This window comes from Bactrocera neohumeralis, chromosome 3 (assembly GCF_024586455.1).
Source record: "Bactrocera neohumeralis isolate Rockhampton chromosome 3, APGP_CSIRO_Bneo_wtdbg2-racon-allhic-juicebox.fasta_v2, whole genome shotgun sequence".
Lineage (NCBI taxonomy): Eukaryota > Metazoa > Arthropoda > Insecta > Diptera > Tephritidae > Bactrocera > Bactrocera neohumeralis.
Genome location: NC_065920.1, coordinates 22,417,144 through 22,441,322, shown reverse-complemented (window position 1 = coordinate 22,441,322; position 24,179 = coordinate 22,417,144). Strand labels below are relative to the sequence as shown.

At 38.0% G+C, this 24,179-nt stretch overlaps 2 protein-coding genes and 1 long non-coding RNA gene across 3 annotated transcripts in view; all 3 read left to right on the top strand.

Annotated features, from left to right (window-relative positions):
* Positions 1 to 21,429, top strand: part of LOC126752282 (uncharacterized) — a 74,097-nt gene extending 52,668 nt beyond the window's left edge. Inside the window, exon 3 of the long non-coding RNA XR_007665981.1 lies at positions 20,841 to 21,429. This is a non-coding gene — a long non-coding RNA (uncharacterized LOC126752282). The remainder of the gene's footprint in view (positions 1 to 20,840) is intronic.
* On the top strand, positions 17,930 to 18,737 carry LOC126752281 (uncharacterized). Its single transcript, XM_050462981.1, has one exon. The coding sequence runs from the start codon at positions 18,120 to 18,122 to the stop codon at positions 18,402 to 18,404; it is 285 nt and encodes a 94-aa protein (XP_050318938.1). The 5' UTR covers positions 17,930 to 18,119; the 3' UTR covers positions 18,405 to 18,737.
* Positions 21,430 to 23,569: 2,140 nt separating the features above from the next.
* LOC126752941 (splicing factor 1) lies at positions 23,570 to 23,902 on the top strand. Its single transcript, XM_050463989.1, has one exon. It carries the CDS (start codon positions 23,570 to 23,572, stop codon positions 23,900 to 23,902), a length of 333 nt encoding a protein of 110 aa, XP_050319946.1.
* The last annotated feature ends 277 nt before the right edge of the window (positions 23,903 to 24,179 follow it).

Genomic DNA, 24,179 nt, shown 5'->3' with positions numbered 1-24,179 from the left:
ACACCTTCATCCAGTTGGACTTGCAGATAAGTCTTCCGTGGACTTTTAGCACCGGTTTATGGGTTGCTTTCGTTTTCGATCCCGCCTTACTGAGTTTTGCTCTCATCCTAGTCTTTTTCGCCGAAGAAGCACCATTGATATCCTCCGAGGAGCGTAGCAAAGCTTCCTCTTCCGTGGAGTTGGCGCTTTCTACCCTTTCGAGGTCTGAGTTTTATAGACATGCTAAAGCGCGTTTGGTAGTAGCTCCACAAGCGCTGAGGACTGCTCCATTCATATTGGAGGTATGGCCGCTGGTGACACAGTAAGCAGTTACTTCTTCAAGCGATGTTTGGGCTAATATCCCAGATCCCTTTTCTTTTTTATTGAGTGAGTGAGTTTTATCTTCAAGGAATATCTACCCTTAGCATTTTATACTTATCGCTTTAGATAACAATATATGCCATCTTTTGTGAAGAGTTCACGATATGGCTAAGTCGACTTAGCTCCTCCTGCTGATCAATTGCAAACTTTTACATTTACAAACTTCGGAAGGCTAAGTTCGCGCGAAATTCATAGATTCAGCACCTTGTCTACCACTTCTATTTGAAGGATACGTAGGTTGCTATATATATTTCTGGCCTCATAATGTAAATAGGCAAATTTATCAACGAAAATGGTTTTTCTTTTTTTTTTTTTTGTCGATTGCTGTTTTGTTTCGGGCTCATACGCATAGATCCATGATTCGTCACCTGTGTCGATCTTATAAACGTCTTTTGAAGCACCGCGTTCGTATTTTTTCAGCATTTCTTTACACCAATCCACACGAGCCTTTTTTTGAGCGATTGTCAAATTGTGCGGGATCCAACGAGAACAAACCTTTTTTACGGCCAGGTGTTCATGCAATATTGAATGTATGCTGGTGGGAGAAATGCATAGGCATGCCTCTATCTGAAGGTATGTTACATGGCGGTCTTGCATTATCAGTTCACGTACGGCATCGATGTTTTCTGGCACAACGGCTGTTTTTGGACGACCTTCACGGAATTCGTGTTTGAGCGAGCGTCGGCCACGACACGAAAATGTTCACGAGTTAATTCCATTTTTTGGCCGAGATGAATTTTTTAATTCCCTGTAAATAAAACAATTCACGATTAATTCGTTCTGAGTGATGTTATGCTAGAAAATGTCAAACGTTCCAATGGAAATGTATACATGGCAACATTAGTGTTGCCCCACGAATATATACAGCCCTCGTACATACTGCCGAACGTTAAAAGAATGCGCGGAGACTCCTCCAGTCTTACCAGCTTCGATTCAGAAAAAGCTAGCCTCTTCTCTAGTGACTTCGCCCCCGGATATACATACATATTTCACGAAGGTTAATGCGCGGAGAAGCTACCACCAGAAGTAGACTCCGTGACGCAGTAGTCCAGGTTATCTGAATGTACCACGCGGGGACCCTTAATGGGGATTATGTATATATACGCCTCAATATGTCAAAGAAAACTTCTTTTTAAAAATATTAAAGGTGCTCTTTCCAATACAAAAATTTCAGTTTTAGGACACGCGCTTTGGTTATTATATGGGGTTATATTTCTGGATCAAATTTTTAATAAACTTTTTAGAATTGAGCATAGAATCATAGCTACTTTATTTTAATTTAATCCATTGAGACTTCTGCTATTACAACAACAAACATATTCCTCAAATTTCAAAAATTCCAGGAATTCTTCTAAATATATCAAACAAGAGCATCTACTTATTTATAAATATTTACCGTTTCACTTATGACCAGCAGAAATTAACTGGAATTTCAATTCAAAATAGATTTCTACATTTGCGTCACTGATAAGCACATACCATATAAATGGTACACTGATAAATATATCTGATATTTTATCGACTTATTTACATAAGCCCACACACACATAGACACTACATATGGTGTCTGCTTCATTAGCAACATTTCCGTTACTGACTTTTCGCTTAATTGCCATATTCCGCATTCCCGTGAAAATCAATCAACTCTTCCACTTCCTTCCTTCCACAAGCCACAGCAGGTGGCATGCACCCGCCCCCACCACACACACACACACAACATCATAAACTCTGCTCTGCATTTATGAAAATGGGCATAACTAAGTGCGACTGCACTCGCATTGATAACTATTTATACGCGAAAGCATTTAATCGGAACAAAGCGACGTAGATTATCCCTTACACTCCGCCCTTCATACTAATTGAATCGGTTGGTAAGCTTCACTAATTAGTTAACTAATAATGCTGTATACATATGAATGTAGGTGTACACATACAGCTCATTTACAACAACAACTCTGCAGATAAGGGATATAATTCGCCGTTATTGTTGCAACAGTCAATGATGTTTGTTGTGACATCTGATGTGCCATTGTTGCTATGATAAACTTGATTGTTATGATTAAGTGTCAAATTACTCTCACGCACATACACTTAGTATACATATACATACTTGTATACAGAATACATGAATATACATTTGGGGTCGTTTACTGTGTTGCCCTGAGACTGCACAAGTCACACGCATTGAAATATTTAGGTTAAGAGCAGTTCCAAACTAATGAAAACATTTCCGAGATCTATCCTAATCGTAAGGTAAATATAATCTGATCTCGATTTTGATTTTGGTTTTGATTCTATGAGCCGACATAGAATTATTCAGAATGTTGTATGTGCTGTTCTAAGCTGTACATTTACCAAGCTCAATTTTTTCACCTTCACAACTTATTTTAATGGCACTAAGTCTTCTAAGTATTTCCATTAGATCAGTCACCAGAAGGATTCCATATTTTTATCACCATAAGTAGACCTTAAAATTACTATTTTATAACGCTTTGTATCTTCCGGATTCTATAAGCCAGCGCCATAGAAATTTAGTAACAAATGAAGACAAGGGTCTCAAGTTTAGATATAAAGGAATAACCAGTTCGAGATTTCCTACATTTTTAAAGAAAAAACACAGAAACTTCATATTTAATTCGAAAGAACTTTGGCATTTATTTTTTGAAGATTATCTCTTTCAAATATTGGCCGCTGCTACACCTCTGATGATCCATGCGTTTCCGATTTTCGACGACTCGTACCATCATTTCGACAGGTTCAGGACGTTTTTTTCCATGAGCCTGAATCAAACAATTCTAAACATAAATAACAAGATCGTGATCTGTCAAAAAAGACTATTGAACAAAGTACCTTTAAGAGGATCATCCGTTACTTACCCTAAAGTTTGTTTGGAGGTATTTGAAATCCAATTTTAAATCGACTATCCTCGTACCACTGACGAGGATAGGGCCAAACATTCGTTCCGAATTCATTGCTATACAAGCAAAGAGGCTCGAAAAGGTAAACAAAAACACAGCGAAGAGAATTCGTTCAGCTGTGACCATAGATAAAGAGAACTTATAAAGATATGTGCAATTTTTAGTGTTTCTTCATCAAATAATGGTTAGTTCTAACTCTACTGGAAACTGAGACTTTTGAGCAAATTTTATAATTACTATAGTTTCTCCGTCTATGAGGTGATTTCTCGCCGTATGGTACAATGTATACCATTTTCCTACCAAACTATTTATTACACTCCAAAGCTGTAAAGAGGATGGCAAGGTGGAATCGTCTTCTCACTTTCTCCTCTCATGCCCGAATTAGATTCAAATATCTCAGAGACACACCTTCGATATGCAACGAAACGGCTGGTATTCATCTATGATGTCTATGAGGGTGCACTTTATGGAGATTGTGGGTAACACCAAAGACAAATATCTGTTCAACTGAGATCCATCTTTTTTTGGATCAACCCTACGACCTAACCTAACCTAACCTTTTATTGCAACACAAAACATTATACAACTATGTTTCAAACATTGACTCTGTAGCAAAGATACTAATGTGGACTTGATGTTTAACTTTAAATTCTTTTATCTCCAACTGAAAAATTCATAATTACAACAGTTGTAACCTTGTCATCTCACCTTTGAAACAGTTCATTTGCGCTCGAGTTTCCCAACTTTAACTTCTCCCTAAACCTCAACATGTTTATTAAGTTCTTTGCCTACAAGAATACCTCATAGACACTGCATCGCGTAGTACATAGAGCAGGAGGCTTTTGTTACTCTCTCCTCAATTCAACACTGTCACCTCTCCAGCCTTGAATTTAGTTAATTCACGCCATCATTAATGCAATCCGTATATTTGCGCTGCCTAAACTGCTTAAGTTTCCAAAACTCGTTAGTTATCTAAAGAATATGTTTATGTAAATTCTAATGTAAATAGTGGTTTGTATGTGTGTATATAGTTGCCACCAGTTAGCAGTTAAAACAAACAGGAACACAAACTTCAACGCGTTACATAATTAACCAGTTGGAATTGCTTTAACGAATTACATAACTAGCTTAACGCGAATGAAAACTTTCGACTTCCAAGCAATAAACCATTAATTCATATGAAAATTGCATAAAATTATGCATGTTGGTGGGTATGGGTGTGTGTACTAGTACATAAATTAATTAGTTAAGACATCAGGAACGAAAAGCGACATGTAAATGTGGAAAGTGTTACAGCAGTGGAGAAAGTGTGCGCATGAATGGATAACCCGGCAGAAACATTTATTGATGCCAAAAAAGTTTTTAACTCAAAAATCAGGTGGAGCTCAACAGATTATCCTTGAAAATAAGATAGCTGTTAAGTCTGAAAAGCGAAAAAAAATACTAACAACAGAGCTCGAGCTTATGAATGAGATTAGAGGTCTGGGAAAGAAAACTTTATTTCAAGCGAAGCTTTGAGGAGTTAAAAGGAATGATGACGGCAATGATGGATAAAAACGTATTTCACGTGTTTTTGCAGGGAAAACAAACAGTTGAAGCTAAAAGTTGGCTTCATGATGAGTTTCCGGACACTGCCCCAGGAAAATCAACTGTCAAGGATTGATATGCTAAGATAGACGCGGTGAAATGAGCAGCGTAGCCGGTGAACGCAATGAAATGCAAAAAGAAGTTGTTACCGACGAAAACATCAAAACAGTCCACGAAATAAGTTTGGCTGATCCTAAAGTGAAGTTATTGAAGATAGCAGACACTTTAAAGATATCAACTAGATGTGTACTTAATATCATTCATGAATATTTGGACATGAGAAAGCTCTGTGTAAAGTGGGTGCCGCGCGAACTCACTCTTGACCAAAAACCACGACGACTTGATTACTCGGAGCAATGTTTAGAGATGTTCAACCATAATAAACCAAAGTTTTTGCATCAATATGTGACAATGAATGGTACATTGCTCCATCATTTCATTCCGAAGTGCAATGATCATATCATTCCGTAGGATGAACCCGCTCCAAAGCATGCAAAAACGCAACAGTGGGCTGGCAAGCTTATGGCGTCTGTATTTTGCGATGCGTACGGAATAATTTTTATTGACTTCTTTGAAAAGGAAAGAACTATTAACAGCGACTATTATACAGCGTTTGAAGGCCGTAATCACTGAAAAACGACATTTGAAGATAAAAAAAATTGTTTCACCAAGATAATACATCGTGTCAAGTCAATGAAAACTATGGCAAAAATCCGCGAATTCGATTTTGCATTACTTCCGCATCTACTATTTCCTATTCTCAGATACCAAAGGAATGCTTGCTGGTAAGAAAATTGTATCGAAAGAAAATGTGTTCGCCAAAACTTAGGCCTATTTTGAAGCGAAGGACAAATCGTACATCAAAACTTGATATCGAAAAGTTGGAGGGTCACTATAATCAGAGTATCAACCTTGAATGGAACTTTCTTGAATACAAAAAAAAACGAATTTTGTCCAAAAAATGTTTTACTATGGTAGGCTGGGGACTTTCCAATTGATCTGTAACCTTTTACTCACAAATATATGCCAACTGTTTTATGAATGCATATAAACTAACCTTGTTAATTGATATTATAGAAGCCTTGAAAATTGATGTTAAATACGTTTTTGGATAAATAGTGCCATAACCTTTCGAACTATAAAGCTTAACTTACGTTCACAGAAGACTTATCGCAAAAAAACTTACCTTTATGTAACAAGCAGAACGTTCACAATATTCCTACTTGGAAACCTTGTCGTACAAGGATATTCCACAAATTGTTTTGAGTCGCCTAACAACCAGCTAAAGTTATATGAGAAATAAAATAATAAGTTTCAAACTTAGTTAAAAAGAATAACTTCTCCAAAAAGTGATCTGAGAATAGTCAAAAACAGGTTTTTATTCTACAATACAACTCAGATTGCTTTTGTGGTTGTTTTCACATAGCACGTTTGCCAATGGAGTATCCAATTTATAGAAATTATCAAGCCACTGAGGGTTTCGGAGGAGAATTGCTATCGCCATCCGAGGGATGAGAATTTCTATCGCCATCCTTATCCAATTCAAGCGTTACTCATTCCAGCTTACTACTAGATGGAATGGTGAATTTTATGAGATCGATATCTTATTTAATTTCCATTTAATCGTATTTTAAGTTTCTGGAGCGCTTTTCTGGGAGTGTACATAAAAGTTTTCCAGTCGGAAAAAAAGTCCTACAATACCTCCAATGTTAATCGCGAGTCGATAGACAATGCGAAAATTTGGAGTCCTTTAAAGGCGGCTTAAAATTTGTTGCTACTCTTATTTCTTCCCACTAATGGGTAAACGCAGCAAACTACCAAACTCACAGCCCACTGAGTAGCACTAGTTCCACTCTTACCCACATTGCATTAATTATAAGACTTGTCGTGTGATAAGAAGGTGGAAACTTTATGTTTAACAGGCTCTGATGTAGTTAACTCAAGAGCTCACATGCACACCTTTTCCTACCCACTTCGTGACAGCCCACACACAAACTCAACCTAAACCGGCGACTTTGTATTTTAGTGCTCATAATGCGCTTGTAATGCGTCCAACTGGGATTTATCACGGCCTAGTTTGAGGAGAGAGGACAGGCTCATATGAAGGTAGTCGCTTTCCATAGGCCTCTTTCACTTTCTTCGCTTTCGCTTGTTTAGCAAAGCTTACCGTATGTGTTTACCTGCCTTTCATTATTCGCCTCAGTCATTTAGCACTAACGGTACCAAGAGTAAGGCTGGCGGGGCAGTTCAACTCATTTTAAATGCGCGCAACAATTTCACCGCTGAGAATACTTCGCGCACGCAACTAAGCACCCACCCACCCCACGCTCACACCATAAACACACTAGTCAAAGCTTAAATGGCTGCGTGTGAATTGTAGGCGTGCCCAAGTGGTGGGCCGTTGAAGTAGCAGCGCCGACAACGCCAAAGCGGCAACAAAGTTTTAACCTCTTAGCACAAAAGTTAAACTACAGCCGAACTTCTAAATCGACGCTGGAGCTGCGTGTGCGGCGGGGGCAAGCCCGGCATTAACCCCTTTTAATGGCTAACAATGCCAAACAAAATGCTACTCAAGATTATGCGCGGCCGGTGCGGCGGCTGTGGCATGAGCTATGAAGACGTGAAGTGGTTAGCGTGGCGTAGCAGACGCTGATGAACGCTGCCGCGTAGTCGTTGTTTTTGTTGCTTTTCTATTATTACTGTTTCTATTTAACGGTTATTTTTATTGCACGCACACACAGTGCAGTTTGCGGGGCCCGACTCGTTGTTATCACAGTTGTTGGAGTTGTTGTTAGTGCCAGTTTTTTCCTGCTGTTAATGCTGCTCATTTTACGGCTAGTAAATGCCATTTCCCCGAATATTGTACAGGGTGTTGTGAGGGAAAATTAAGTAATATATATAATGAAGAGATTGAATTCCAACTAAAACTTCCATCCAAAACTCTTAGTAGGGAAACAAGAAAAGGGATCGAGACTGAAAACTATACCGGAAACTCATGTGAAATATCCCTCAGCTACCGTAAAAACGTTTGCCTCGAAGGAATTTATTACTCCTCTGATGAAGAGATCGATGAAATCGGTTCCGGTTATAGTCTTTGTCAATCCCAATCCAATTCAGAAGCCTTTAGAAATTTCTTGGTCATCCCGTCCGAACTTCTTTACTATCATAGATTTGCTTGAAGCTAGGACAATGTATAGACATTTTGCTACTCGGACGACATTTTAACCACCACAATGCTGCTCTTTCTCCATTTTATACTACACGCAGACCCAGAAAATCCCCTAACATTCTTAGATCAGATTTAATATAACAGAATTCAGTATTCCCGAATCGATCTACAGCGCGTCTACATTTGAAAGATTAGCTTAGTACCAGGGGATCAAGCTTGGTAGGAGGGTAGATGAATAAGTTTACTGTCATGAACTCTCCATCAACTCTAGCTTCAGACTTCCTGACTATTGCAGTTTTTTCCAAGCCGAGGTTGCAGCCGTTAAAATAGTAGTAGATTTACTTCTCCGGAGTGCAGCTTTCTTCAGAGAAGTGACCATTCACTCATAGCAGAACGACAATACAAGCCTTCAACCCATTAACAGTGCATTCCGGGTTGCTCAAGGAGTGCCTAACCTCGCTATCAATAGCATCGAGTGTCTTTGTGATAAAACCAGTATGAGTGCCGGGTAGCATGGGATTTGCAGGAAATTGTAAAGCTTATGAGCTAGCAACAAAAGGCAGTCTAGAACCGATATCGGTAGAATGGTCGGTGCTACCGTTTCCTCTTGTGTTCTAGTACAAGATAACTGGGCTTCGCGGAAGCTTGGCCAGCGCTGAGCCATCATCGATACATGCGCTATCACAAAAGCCTTATGGCCCATGATCAATCGCAAGAGATCTAGTGATCTAGGCTAGTCTCTCCCTAATTGTAGGGCTTTTAACGGACCATTGCCCTATTGGCAGCCACAGTGAAGCTGAGAATCCTACCAGACGCCATCTGCAGAAGCTGTATGGAAGAAGATGGGGTGGAAACAACTCAACATCCTTCTTGACTGTCCCGCGTCCCATCGAACTTTGCCCCAATTTAAATTAAATAGTCTTCATTCCCTTTTCCTTCCACACTTTTCTTGAAAACTAAAACTTCTTTTTCGCAACATTCTAAGATCTCTTTCCTTTCTTAAGTTCAATTCTCATGCCATACCCTGTTAGACGACATATGTTGCGGTGTACTTATGCGTCGTTTGCTTGAGGCGACCACTTCTCAGTCACTCACTTCGTAATGAGATCATAATATTTTGCAACGCTAGCGACAACAAAACCAATGGGGCTTCTAAGTGGCAACATTACATACAAACATTGTCGGAATAGCTTGACGCTTAACTAACACCAAGGAAACTGTAGAGATAATAATAATATTATTTAGTTGAAAGTGTTTGCCAACTTACAAAAGGAAACATTGAATAGATTTGAATAGTAGGAAATGTTCTCGGGTTTTTACTTGCAACATTCGTACTTAAATTTGTTTCTATATTCAACAAGCGGAATGTGAGTTATAAAACTTTTTTCTGCTTCATTGGTTCTTCATACTACGGAAGTGGTTTCTTCGTTTGGCAAGTTAACGCCAGTGTGAAACTCGAAGTTGTTTTCCGCTGAACCGCTTTGCAGGGTTGCGGCTTTAATTTTTTTTAGCATAGCTGTCTGTTAATACTTTCGGAAATGGGGAGTCTGTATAATAACTTCGTTGATTTGGCTGCCTGTTTGGCCTTTCGATATTCCGTTGCAACACTTGGCTAAGGCAACTGTCGAACTCTTGACGGCTTCTTTAAAATTAAAGGTTTAAAACCTTTGGTCTTTGATCTCACACGTGATCCCCAATCTACAAGTTACGTCAAGTTATCATTACAATTACTAATAAGCTAAGGAGCTCCAAGGGAAACTTCTTTTCAAAAGCATTTATATTAGTCTAAGACTTTTCATTAGTATTTTGTGCTTTTAAAAGTAGTCCTTGCAAAAGTTCCCTTCAGCTCCTAATGTACCACTTAAAGGACCTAAAATTTATGTGAAAAAAAAAACCAAAAAATTTAAATAATTGACCAAAAAATGTGTTTCTTTTACGAAATTCGATGGAAGCTTACATTTTAATGTTTCAAATACACAACCTTGTTTTTAATTAAAAATATTTATTATCCTCTTTATTTTGATTGTAAATTCTTCTAGTAAGCAATTTTTTTTGTATTTGAGGAGGGTATTATAGCTTCCTCGCAACCGGAGGTAACGTTTTCTCTTGTTTAATAAGAAGTTTTGCAAAACCTGAAAGTATTTACCCACCTTTAATCTTCCCAATTTGTGAGAGTATAAAACGCTCCCTCACATTGGTACACTTTTCTTCCTTATATGATTTTTTTAGATGAATAATGCTTCTAAGCGGATTTCTCCATTTTAAGTCCAGCTATGTGTGGCATCCTTTCCAAGCGCATGCTTTGCTTTATTAGAAACAAGCCTTTACTTAACTCTCTTCTTCTTCTTCTTCTCCCTCACTGGCGTAGACACCGCTTACATGGTTATAGCCGAGTTACCAATAGCGTACCAGTCGTTTCTTCTTTTTCTCGCTATTTGACGAAAGTTCGAGATACCAAGTGCAGCCAGGTCCTTTTCTACCTGATCTCTCAAACGAAGTGGAGGCCTTCACCTTCCTCTGCTTCTACCATCAAGTACTGAACTTTCAAAGCTGGAGTGTTCTCATTCATCCGGACAACGTGACCTAGCCAATGCAGCCGTTGTCTCTTGATTTGCTAAACTATGTCAATATCGCCGTATGTCTCGTAGAGCTTACCGTCCTCGTAAGGCCGACTTATCGGATGATGTCATTGTCCATGTATCCGCACTTTATAGCAGGACAGGAATGATAAGGGCCTTAATGAGTTTGGTATTTGTTCGTCCAGAGAGGACTTTACTCCTCAATTGCCCACGCATTTCAAAGTAGCACCTGTTGGCAAGAGTGAGCCTGCGTTGGATATCAAGGCTGATATTGTTGTTGATGTTAATGTTGGACAGACAAAATTATCTACGACTTCAAAGTTATGACTGAGGCCAATGATATCAATTTCATCGGCGTACGCCAGCATTTGTTTACTCTTGTAGAAGATTGTACCTCCCTTATTCAGTTCTCCAGCTCGAATTATTTCCTACAGCCGTAGGTTGAGGAAGTCACACGATAGGGAGTCGCATTGTCTGAAACCTCGGAGAGGTCCTCATTGATCCTGATGGACCTTTTGGTATTGCTCAACGTCAGTTTACACATCCGTATTAGCTTTGTGGAGATACCAAACTCAGACATAGTGACATAGAAGCAGTTGCTTTTCGTGCTATCGAAGGCGACTTTAAAATCGAAGAAGAGGTGGTGTGTGTCGATCTTCCTTTAATTTGTCTTGTCTAAGATTTGGTGTATGGTGAAAATCTGGTAGATAGTAAATTTTCGAGATCTAATAAGATCCAATCAGTTTCTTAACGGTGGGCTTCAAGTCTTTAACAACGACTCATGATAAAACCTTATATGCGATATTAAGGAGGCTTATTCCACAGTAATTGGCCGGATTGTGGTGTCACCTTTTTACCGAAATTCCAATCGTCGGTCATGCTTTTATCCAACCTTATCTTGCAAAGAAGCTGAAGTATGCATCTTGTCAGTTTTTCGCCGCCGTATTTGAATAGCTCGGCCAGTAAGCCATCGGCCCCTGTCGCTGTGTTGTTCTTCAGATGGGTAATTGCTATTTAAACCGCATCACAGTCGGGCAATGGAACATCTATTCCATCGTCCTCGATTGAGGAATCGTGTGCACCATGTCCTGTTGTTACTCTTTCAATGCCGCTCAGCAGGCTGGAAAAGTACTCCCTCCATAATTTTAGTATGCTCTGAACATCATATACTATTATATATCAGCTAGTTTGGGTCCTACAAGAATATGCTCCGACCTTGAAACATTCCTTTAGTCGCCGCATCTTTTCGTAGAATTTTTAAGCATTACCCCTGTCGGCCAGCTTCTCAAGCTCTTCATACTAACTTATTTCTGCCATTTTATTTTTATAGGTTTCTCTTAGATATTGATATCGTTTTTGTAGAACAAACCTGTTCAGAATGTATTAAATTTCATTTCAACTGCTCGAAGTCTACTTCAATAGATTATGGATTATATAGACAAAAATATATATAGAGACACATTCGGAAGTCATTTGATCCTGTCATTCAGGTTTATTTGAAATTAGTATATGTATATAACCCCATATTTCCACCGATTATTCTACAACATTACAAGCAACCGTTAGCTGAAGAACTCTCTTTATTACGCTCTTGTGCAACAAGCTTTGTTGATGCAAAAACAATAAAAAAAAAAAAAAATTGAACCGCAAATCAAAAATTTCTGTCAAACCGCAGAAACACTAAACTTTAATTTCCACTCAAAGCAAAAGCGACAAAAACAAAAGCAAACGCAGAGAAGAGAAGAAGAAGAAGAGGAAAATTTAAATTGCTGCAGCAGCAAGTTTGCACAGTCAGCAGTCAGTCAGTTAGCAACGCTTCGGTAGCGCTGAACACCTAAAATTTTTATAAAATGCATTTCTTAAATTGAAATGTCGTCGTCGTCGTCCTTTTTGTGTTGTTGTTTTTGTTATTATCGCTGTTGCTGCTGCAGTTATCGTAGTTCTTGTTGTTGTAGTCGTCCTAGACGCTGCGTTTGGCCACAAAATCACAAGCAACTGTATGCAAGTGTGCGAATATTTGCACCAATCCACATGCATATGCACATGTATGTGTGCGTGTATAACTGTGCATTTACTTTTTGGTGGCGCTGCTGTCGATGCTGCCGCTGCGGTTGCAAGCTCTCAACGCAATTCCTTCGTCTTGTAGTAAAATTCCATTTAATGGCTGTGTGAAGTGACTTGTCTTGTGTTGCCACTGACAGACTGCATAGATGAAGGCGGGTGCACACATACTTGTATATTAGGGTGTCCGTTATTTACAAATTGATTATTTTTGACACGTCCCATAAACTTTTAGTTTTCCATCTAAAAAAAAAATATCAGACCATGTGAACATGGGATTTTGCCACTTTTTACGAATACACACATATTCTTGTATAGAATTGTACAAAAAAGTCTTGACAATTTTTCGATATACTCACTCTTTAAAAGTTTTTAAGGTCAAATAAGTTCTGTAATTTCTGGAATTTTCGAACTTTTCCGGCATATTGAAATTTTTTTTTGTAAAATTCAATTGTTTATTCTAAAAAATATATTATGCTATAGTTTTAAGATAAAAATAAGAAAAATTTGCAAATCAAATCAAATTTAAACCATTTGAGTACATCAGATTTCCTTTATTAAACATTCCTTAGTTACATTTGCATATTACTCAGAAGTTAATTTTAACCTCGAATAACTTTTAAAGGAGTAAGTATATCAAAAAATTGTCAATACACATTCTGTACAAGAATATGTGTGGCAAAATATGTAATTTCAATGGGAAATGATCGTGTTTGGGGCAAGGTTTATAATGAAAATTAAGGGCTTTTTATGGTCTGATATTTGTTTTTAGATGTAAAACTAAGCGTTTAGGGGGCGTCTCGTCAAAAATAATCAATTTGGTAAATCACCCTATTGTATATGAACACATATACACACATATGTACATATATATATGATGATATGTATGTTGCTGCGGCAAGATAATAATATTCACTTGCACATAAAATAAATATGTTACTGTATGCGTGTATATATGTATGTGTGTGTGCTTGTACGCTGCAGCTGCTCTCACCAGAGTCCGGGTCCCAAGATACCGTGGCAGCACTTCACTGTGTAATTCACTTCGTACTCTTTAGCTGCGATTGTTGGCGGCGCCGGAGCCTTTCTGACTGCGCTGCAGCACTTCTTCTCGGTCTTAACTTCATAGCTGAGTTTTGAGTGTTGTTGTCAATTCATGTATGGTGTGTGTGTGTGTGTGCGCGCAAATATGCGTCGTGGCTATGGAGGCGTCTTTCAACTGCTTTTTCATTTCATATTCAACTCTTTTTTGCTTTGCCATCACTTGCACACAAACCCAAGCACACATATACATACACATGTGTGCGTGTGTGTTTGTATCAATTTTGGTATTCGATAAATATTTAAATTCCCTACATTTGACAGTTATCGATTTACGAGTAACTGCGTGCAGTTCTTTTATTATTTGCTTTTATTCTTCGTTTTTCTTCGTACTTTTGCATCGTCTAATTTCAACCTCGCTGTGAAAATAAAATCAGCCAAAGAAATAAATAATAAAGTTTTTGCGAGTCTCTGCATATATGGCAATGTTGAGGTTGAAAGGAGGAGAAAATTTGACAGTCGCTGTCAAGCGATTTCGTTTTGACAGTATAGCATAAATTTTGCAAGGCGCATTGACGCTGCAGCAGACATTGGCACTAACGCATACATGTATACAAAAACCTACACAAGCACACATATTTCAATTTCATGCTGTAAGAAATGAGGTGGTAATTTATTTTCTGAAATGATTTTTACTCGAAATTTTATACATACATACATACATTATACAAGTATATAGCTAAATTTGTACCTAGGACTAGAGTTAATAAGTCGGTTTATTTTCGACAGCTTAAATGTATGTATATATGTATAGACTTTTCTCAAAGTTACATTTCTAGTGACTTCAGGTCTTCGACCGCACTATGTACGTCAAGTCTTCCAGCGTTGCCTTAATCATTAGGTATCTGTCATACATATTTAGTATATAAAGTACTGATAATCGAAGGAAAATCAAATTGCCTACAATTAGGCGCATGCCTTGAGATTGCACATTACAGTGAGCCAATTTTTTTTCTAGAAAATGGCGTATGCCAGAGGTCAATCAAGGACCTCTGCGAGCGGTTCAATACCAAACGAGGTAATAATTATAATTCGAGCTGCAGATCTGCATAGAGAAGGTACAATCCGTTAGTTTTATTTTCTTCCGTTTGAACAAAGAAGCGAAACAAATGGGTTTAGTAGTAAAGGAGGGCAAGACCAAATACAGGATACAAACAGGGGATGTCAACAAAAAACAGACGTCCACTCGCGGCTTGGCTCCCACAAGACTGTTGACAAATTCTACTTACTTGCTAATGACAGCCATACCTCACGACGCTCAAAACCACAGCAGATCAAATCAAAGCGTTGATCAGCGCTCTGAAAATACCAAGCCTTTTCGGAGTCAATTGGCAGTGTGAAATGGACACACTAACCTTTACTTACGTTACGTACTTTGGCTCCGGCACCTGATTTCAGTGTAACTCCACATTCAACTGACAAAGCGCCAGTTCTTCTCGCATTCGGGTTTTAACCACAACCACCACGATACTCCCCGAGGTGTCAGTCTGCATGAGCAGGTTGAAGCGAACTCCAAGGGCTCCTGCTCCCCGTAGTACCAGAATTAAATCTCCGGTCAGACCTCGTAGTCGAAATTACTGCTAGTTGAGCTTCCGTACGCTCTGGACTGGAGACATTACACGCACACACCATTCACACATAAAAAGTGTAAGAATGTGACTCGAAATTTCAGTCTAAAGGCCCAATTTTCACCCACTTTTTCAGTGATTGGAGCCGTATGTCAGCAATGAAATGCCGAAAATTCTCTCTTTCAAGACGTCAATCGTTTTAGGATTATCTGCATAGATAAGTGACTTCACATAGCCGCACATAAAATAATCCACCAATGTTAAATCGCTCGATCTTGAAGTTCACATCACAGGCACCTGATCGCTCACCAAAGGTCTCTTTCACCAGGTTGATTATTTCGTTGCATTGTCCAATTCAGACATGAAAAAGTCAGTAGGCGTAGATCTATAGCGTTCCTCATTGATTGAGACATTATAGCCGGTTTCAGTTTTGTTGAAATATAGACCTCTGCCAATAGAGCACACCAAACAGCGATTTTTTGAAGATGTAACGACGTCTCAACAATGGCTTGAATATTATCATCACTTCAAATACGACAATTTTATTTGCCAACGCACCCATTCAACTAAAAGTGAACTTAGTCGCTGAAAAAAATAATCCTTCTGAAAATAGGGATCGGCGGCCAACTCGCTTGTTAGTCGTTTTCTTCAACTCTTGCACGAGTTCATAGTAAAATCCTACATAAAGTGAATGGGCACAGCTCCAATTAATACGCTGGTTAGCGAATGGACTCATTGGCGTCTTCTTCACTACTCTGCACTCTACCTATACCTTTTATCTGGAGTAAAGGTGGTGCGAAATCGATCCATGATTGCTCGAATTACCGACACTGCTGGGCAATTATTTCGACCGCATATTGAACGAAGCGCACGGTGCATCTTCCGAACCGAACAATTCTTAATAATTGGTACACAATTTGGCCCGATTTGCAAACTTTGTTCTTGCGTAGATCTGTTCATTATAAAATGGCAAACCAAACTGAGTACAAATCAAGTAACAGATGTCAAAACGACCAACTCTTTCTCCAATATTATAATAATGATTATAATATTGGAGTAATTTGAAAAATTTTATTCAAATTAAAACTTAGTGTGAAGGTCCCGAGGACGTTACTTTACTACTGTGAACAAAAAACACTAAGACTTTTTAATTTAAATTTCGCGCGAAAACCTATTCGTCGAAAATTTTTTCTAGGTTGAAGCGAATTGCTGGGGTGGAAACGTTCAGAATTTTGAAAAACCCTTCGAAGATAATTGTTTCTCGTGATTAAGTATTTTTTTATTGGTACAAATTATTCAAAGAGGGTCGAGCACGCGTTGGCGACAAACCACGCCCAGGATGGTCATCAACTGATGATCAATACTTCAATAAAATAAAGAAATTGATGCTTGAGAATATATGATTAACAGTCAGAGTTGTTACTGGCATCGTTGGAATATCGGAAGGATCAGTAAAAACCATTTTGAAAGATCATTTGGGCCTAGGAAAAGTGAAAGCACGATTGGTTCTAAAATCACAAAACTTTTCGAAAAACAGCGTCGCGTTAACGTCTATGAAACAATGCTTACCGACTAGCAGGATGTCATAAAACGTATTATTACTGGTAACGAGTCTTGCATCTATGCTTACAATCCGGAAACAGATTAATCGGCCGTATATCGTGACAAAGGTGAGCCGAAACCGAAGAAATGACGTCAAAGCAGGTCGAAAATCAAAGTTATGTTGACCGTTTTCTTCGATTATCGAGGTTTGGTGCACTCGGAATTCCTTCCGACCTGCCAAACTGTCAACAAGGAATACTATTTCAGTGCTATTCGTTGTTTGCGTGAAACTATTCCTAAAAAGAGGATGGAAATTCAAGCCGACAACAGTTAGTTTTTGCACCACGCTAATGCACCGTGATTTTTTGGGAGTTTTTCAACATATTTTTAATCAATATCTAGCCGTAACCACAGTATTCGTCTGATTTAGCTCCCTGTGACTTCTGGCTATTCAGGAATTTCAAAAGACCGCTCCGAGGAAACCGTTTTGAGTCAATTGCAGACAATAAACATTGACTTTAACAACTATTTCGGGGATTGGAAAATGCGTTGGCGCAAGGTATTCTTTCAAATTCAGTAGTGATAATAACCCATAAGACAGCTCGGAAAAACACTTCCCTTTCTGTTTGAGCCGACGGTGGTGCTTACTGACATTTTACAACGCCATTTCATCCCACTGTAGGAGTTTGTATTTCGCCGTAAACAAAACTGTGCAAAAAGCACCCGTTTGAGAATTGCAATTCATAGTTCAACAACAAGTTTTTGAAACTGAGTCATCAATAAAAGTGCTTTCCATAAAAGCCTAATCCACATATGCGTACATGCACAGATCCACCCCACTATATTATCCACAACTGTTGAAGTCACAACAACAACAGCAACACACAATTGTAATAGTACTGGCACACCATTTTATCACCGCCACAGCGCTTATCTTTACAACACCTCTGCGCAATGCAACGCACACAGCACTGCGATAAGTAATCTCTGAATTTACGATTATTGATTTCACATATAGCCCATACACAGGTGTCACAACGATAACTAACTGCGAACATAGCGAACGCATTGCGACCAACTCTAATGAGTAGACGCTACTTCATTTATCATTACGCTGACATACACAGTAAGTCACCGGACAGCGGCAAATTAAGACGTAGCATTAGACCTGGTCGAGCAATTCAATTAAGGCGAAACAGCACTCCAACATTTGTAAGAGAGATTGATTAGTGTAATGGCACCGCCACCACCACCACCACACGGCGGACCACCCGGACCGCCACCGGGACCACCACGGCGACCATTAGTTAAAGTGGAAATTATACCACCGTGGCGACGACGCCATCATCACCATCACCACCACCATCACTCACCGCCGCCGCCGCCACCGCCCAGTCAGCCGGTCGTTGTGGTAGTACCCGGGCAGCCACAGCCGCCACCGCCACCATACGGCGCTGGTTACTATCCACCGCCACCACCGGGGCCTGATTCACACTACCACAATCCGCCGCGTTATTGAGAAATTCGGTAGAAGTCAATTGGAACAATTTAGTGTTTAAGTGCTGTTTTAAAGGAAATATTTAGTAAGACACCTTGTGTGGTGAAATATGCATTTTTATAGTACTTATATATGAATGTGTATTAGTTATAATTGCTTGAAATTCTTTAATAAAATTTATTTTTTACCATACCAAGTATAAGAAATGTTAGTTTTTGCTAAAATATAACAGTTTATTTGTGTCTGCGCTGCTATCGGCCTGCAGTTATCAATTGTCATAAATAATTAATCAGCGTATGTTCTGTTTTTCGAAGGCGCTCAAGCTCAAGGGTTTAATAAAAAGCTTATAAACAATTTTTGTTTACTTCCATATTTATCTACAGGTAATAAGTGAATTTGATTGGTAGTAATTCTGCAGAATTAAACAGATATTAAGTGAAGGCCAGCGTAATCCAATTGAATAGAGCCTCTAAGTCTATATTGAGACTAGATAAATTTGATGGAGATATATTATATACCAAATATGTATGATTTAGATATTTGTTTCTTTATTTTAAGAGTTCTCCAGACTCACGGACTCATTTGATATTGAACCTTACATTAGCCGTCTTCGTGGATCGATATGGTCGAGTTTTTATTTGATCATTTGCTTCTTATGCGGCTTTTCTATACAGTTTACAACTCTGGTAGATGCTTGTTAGAGCTTCTCGTTGAAAAATGAAAGCACCTATTGTCATTAGACCTACTCTAAACTGTTGAATTCTCTGAAAATCATTTTTATAATAGATATACGTATGAAGCTTTTCCATACTCTTTCGTGAGAACAAAGAAAAAACTGTTTGATATTATATAGTTCGAACCAAAAAGATACTACTTACATATAACCCCAATACCAAGTTATACTACCTAGTAACTGAAACAATCATATGTTTCGTGAATACCTTTATTAAATTCTTATTCAAGCTCCTCCGCTTTCTTTACCCACCTTTTCATGCAAAACCTATGTCCGAGTATGCCATATCGTAAGGTAAACAAGGAAGCTTTTTCGCACAAGTAGATAAGGAAATAAATAATATTTTTTTCTGGTCACTCTAAGACGAATGTATATCAAAAGCTTTTTTCACGAAGTGGCCAAAGATTTGCTTGCAAACGAATGTTTTATAAGCTTTTGTAATACTAAAGGGTGATCCAAATCAAAGTTCCCTACTTTTTTTTTAAAGAAAACACACAGAAACTTCAAATTTAATGGGGAATGTTTATTATCATTCAAAAGAATGAAGATTATGTCCTTCAAATATTGGCGTAGTTACCTCTCAGACAATCCGTTCGTTGAGTCCAATTTTCGATGACTCGTTCGAGCATTTCGACTGGTATCTAGGGAATGACACGAGTGATGTTTTGCTCCAAGTCCTGAATCACGGGATTGTACGCCAAGACTTTAGACTTTAATACCTGCTCAACGAAGTATTCTCTCAATAATTCCACTGATTGATGCGATGCATGGAAAGTGGCGCCGTCTTGTTGAAACCAAGTGCCGTCGAGATCATGAGTTTCAATTTCAGGCATCAAATAGTCGGTTAACATGACTCGGTTACGTTCTCACCGGCATCATTTTTAAAGAAATATTCCGATGATTCCACAGCCCCGAAAACCAAGCATTCATAAGTCTAGTCACGAATGGTGTTGCGTTTTATGAGTGTAGAGTCCTCCGCTAAGTAGTCAAGCATCTCTTTTCTGACCTACTTATATTCGAAGACGTTTTTTCAAAAGATACAGATCTTTTGATACGAGTCTAACATTGACACACTTCATAGCCAAGACATTAACCCAAATGTAAGAGATCGTCAAGCAACCATTTTTCATTTTCAAAAAAATTGCTAGGATTTCCAATAGTATATTTCTACATACAATAAAGATGCTTCAGGATTATTTTTCACATTATGCTTTCTCCTCCTTCTCTTTTCCATTGTAATCCAATATTTTTTTTTGCACAAGAATATAATCAATTTTTTATTATATATAATTACTTTCTGTGTTTTTAGGGTTCCTTATGGAAATATGTAAGTGCTCAAATTGAATAGAACGATTATTAAGCAATAATTTTTTTTAACTTTAAAATATTACTTACATATATAATTTTTCAGAAGTCACATATTTATTTGTATTTTTATATTATATGTATTTTTGCTTTTCATTCGAGAATGAACTTTAGTAAATTTTTATATTAAAATTTACATTTTTACATTAATTTGAATATTTAAAAGAGTTAAAAGAAAATGTCAATGCGTAAGTGCATATCTAGTTCAATTTTAAGTTCTCTGAGAGCGCTTTTATTGCATGCGAAAATTGATCAAATGAATTATGCACACACATACCTTAAAAATAATTTACTTGAGTCCATAACAACTAGTCAGTTAAAAGTGAAGATATAAGCTAATTCTTTTATTATCCTTTTAGGTTCCAAATGCCTGCAAAAAACAACAAAACCAGGTGAGACTGCGAGCTTATGCACATGCGAGTTTGTTGAAATAAGTTGCCTCAAATGAGCTAACGAGCATTTGAAATGAAATATCGCATGCGAGTAAATTGTATCACGAGAACCTCTCCGCTCATAACTTATCACAACGAAAACAATAAACAATAACACAACTTAATTATCTCATGAAATGTCAGTTGTGTTTGAGCGCTGATGAGAAGGAATGCGCTCTCGAATAACGCAAATGAGCATCAATGTCATCTATAACGGATAAGCTCTTCAGTTTATGTGCAACGAAATCAAGTGAAACAATTTTTCCACGTGAAAATTAGTGCGCATTATTTTATGGTAAAAAATAAGTGTTTTCAAGTGTTTAGTGGATATTTTTGTGAAATTTTAAATCGTAAGTTAGTGCGCGTTGTGTTAAAATTAGTTAATTTGTGTAGTGTTTGTGAATAAAGTGTTGTGATAGTTTCAATTCAAGTTTGTGCGCGTTTGAAGGTCATATTTCTGTTGGAGCGCAGTGTGAATGGCGAATGTCGAGACTCCTTTATGATCGGAAAATCAACAAGGTAAGGTAAGTCAATATTACAAATACATGCATGCATAAACATGTCCATAAATGCGCAAATTAGTTATGTATAAGTCCATACAAACAATACCCTTTGAATTTGATTTAATATGTTCGCTTGTTGTACAGAAAATGTCCAAACCTTTAAATTAAAAATGATAAAAAATTATATTTTTCATATTTACAACATTTTTATGTTCATTTCAAGTAGTTTCCGAACTGCCATGTCTAGTCCTGTTGAAGTTATGTTGAAATGTGCAAATAAGCACGAATCATAACGTGGTCTTATGTGGTTATTCATTCATTCAGGGATTTTCTCCCATAATTAAAACTTGAAATACGTGTATTAATCCTGAGGTGACTGTAAAAATAATAAAATAACTACAAATTATATGCGTGGAACTAAAATAAAGTGAAATTCTGAGAATGCAGTCATGAATAAATGTTTTAAGAAGAAAAAAATCAACAATTCTTCCAAAATTCAGACTTCTTAATCTTTAATTATATATTTTATCCCACAAATTTTATCAATATTGCAATAATTCTGTGAATTTATCATCAAAACTGAAAATCAAGAAAAAACGTTAACTATACGCTGTAGGAATCCGATCTTCTGAGATTGCATTTTTGCTTTAGATAATGATCCATGGCTGATTTCGTGAAAATATCTCATAAAATTAAAAAGTTTTCCATGCACGCTTGTTCTGTTTGTACTATAGTGGTCTACTACCGGTGGTTCCGAGAAATGAGAAGCTTATCGAGGAGAAAAGGACGTACAGAGGAACAGACGGACGGACAGACACACGGACAGACAGACGGACATGGCTAAATCGACTCAGTTTTCCATTCAAATATATGATTACGCTGGTTCTGTTTGTATTATAATGGTCCGATACCTACGGTTCCTACAAATGAGAAGCTTCTAGATATGAAAGATGTACAGAGGAACAGACGGACGGGCAGACAGGCAGACATGTCTAAATTGACTCTGCTCATCAACCTGATCATTTATATATTTGTATATTTTATAATGTTTCTGACGTTTCCTTTTTGGTGTTACAAACATCGTGGCAAATTTAATATACCTTGCTCAGTATACAAAAAATATTTAAACCGTTTCAAAATTTCACCAAACTTTTTTCAATTATAAATATCCATCAGTCTTCTTACGTTAGGTTCGGTAAGGTTAATTTGGAAAGGCCAATAGACCAGTTTTGGTCCTTTGCGATACCACATGGAATTCAGTTGCTCTGCGACCTCACTATCAATACCCCCTCCAGTGTAACATATCGTGGGGACCCCAGATGCATACAGCATAGTTTTGTCAAGTGCACAAGAGATGATTCATTATTTCCCTGATGCCTTGCTCTATACATTCCTTGCAGTCTACCAGATAGTGAGCAGTTAGTATTCCGGTCATATTTCTACAGTCTCTTCTATCGATTGCAAATAGGAATTGCGGTTTTTGTTTTTCTTTACCATGTCTTTAAATATTACCAATTTCTGAATATCATCCTTGGCAATCTCGTCCAATATTTCAATGTCCTCAATGCCTTTGTGGCCTGGCACCCAGAGAAGTGAAGTTGCTTACTACAGAAATTAGTTGAACAGCTGGCAACTCTTTTTCATATTCTACGAGAGCACCTAAAATTCGTTGAGCAATGCACCTAACTGTGTTTCTCTTTCTATTTTTTTATCTTCCTGAAAATATCCATTAACATTTATTTAACTCAGTGCAAAATTTCGCGCTATCACCATCACTCGCATTGATAAAAGTAATCACGCATAATTTGTCTAACCTTATCAAACTTATTTGGTGCGCACAAACCAACATCCATGGCCACATAACTTATCAGCCAAAACTGACTCATAATTAATGCCGCCAAGAATCCCCGATTTTTATTTGTGCGTATTTCGGTTTGCACCTAAGTAATCTACCTCAAATCAGTGGTTTAACACTTTTGGTTATATGTAAACAATTACGCCATTGAACTGGCAGTTTCAACGCAACACTTCCAGCAAATAGACGTCCCAGAGCAAACGACAGCTGCTGGCATTCAAATCGCGTACGCTGCAGTGCGCCTCTAAAAGGCAGAATTTTTGGTTTACTTATTGTTTGATTGAATTTAATTGCGTGTCATGCCGCCACCGATAGTATACTATGAAGATCCATATTGCGATCGCGCTTATTATAACAATCGTCGTCCAGGTTTTGAGATTGATATTTTTCCCGGAGGGATTGTCGATGCGTTCTTTAATCGGCCTCCTCCACCGCCGCCGCCGCCTCGGACTGAGATCGTAGTTATGACTCAAGGTAATGCTGCCGGCTATCCGCCACCACCTCCTCCACCTCCGCCATATATGCCGCCGCAAGCACCATACTACAACAACAATAATGGCGGTTATAATAACGGCGCTGGCGCCTACGGTTATCCGCGACACTACAATAATCCGCCCAATCCGCGTTGGTAGCACTGAAATGCCTGAAGGAATTCGCGTGCAAATCAGTGACAGTGAAAAACTGATTGAAGACAATTGTACATACTTCAATTGAAATTCTACTGAGTGATGTTTGTTATGGTTGCTCAATAAAAATGTTTAATAATTTTAAGTTATTTATTTATTTAATAAAGCGATGTTTGTTGTTTTAAGAAATGTGAAGCTTTTCGTAAGTGTTTAAAAACCGTCTTTTTATCAGCTGTTTTCAGAAAGGAATGCTGAAGATATTTTCCATTGTCAATAATTTATA

Excerpts from the sequence above, each read along its gene's own strand:
- LOC126752281 (XM_050462981.1), top strand. The coding sequence starts at position 18,120 with ATGGCACCGCCACCACCACCACCACACGGCGGACCACCCGGACCGCCA.
- LOC126752941 (XM_050463989.1), top strand. The coding sequence starts at position 23,570 with ATGCCGCCACCGATAGTATACTATGAAGATCCATATTGCGATCGCGCT.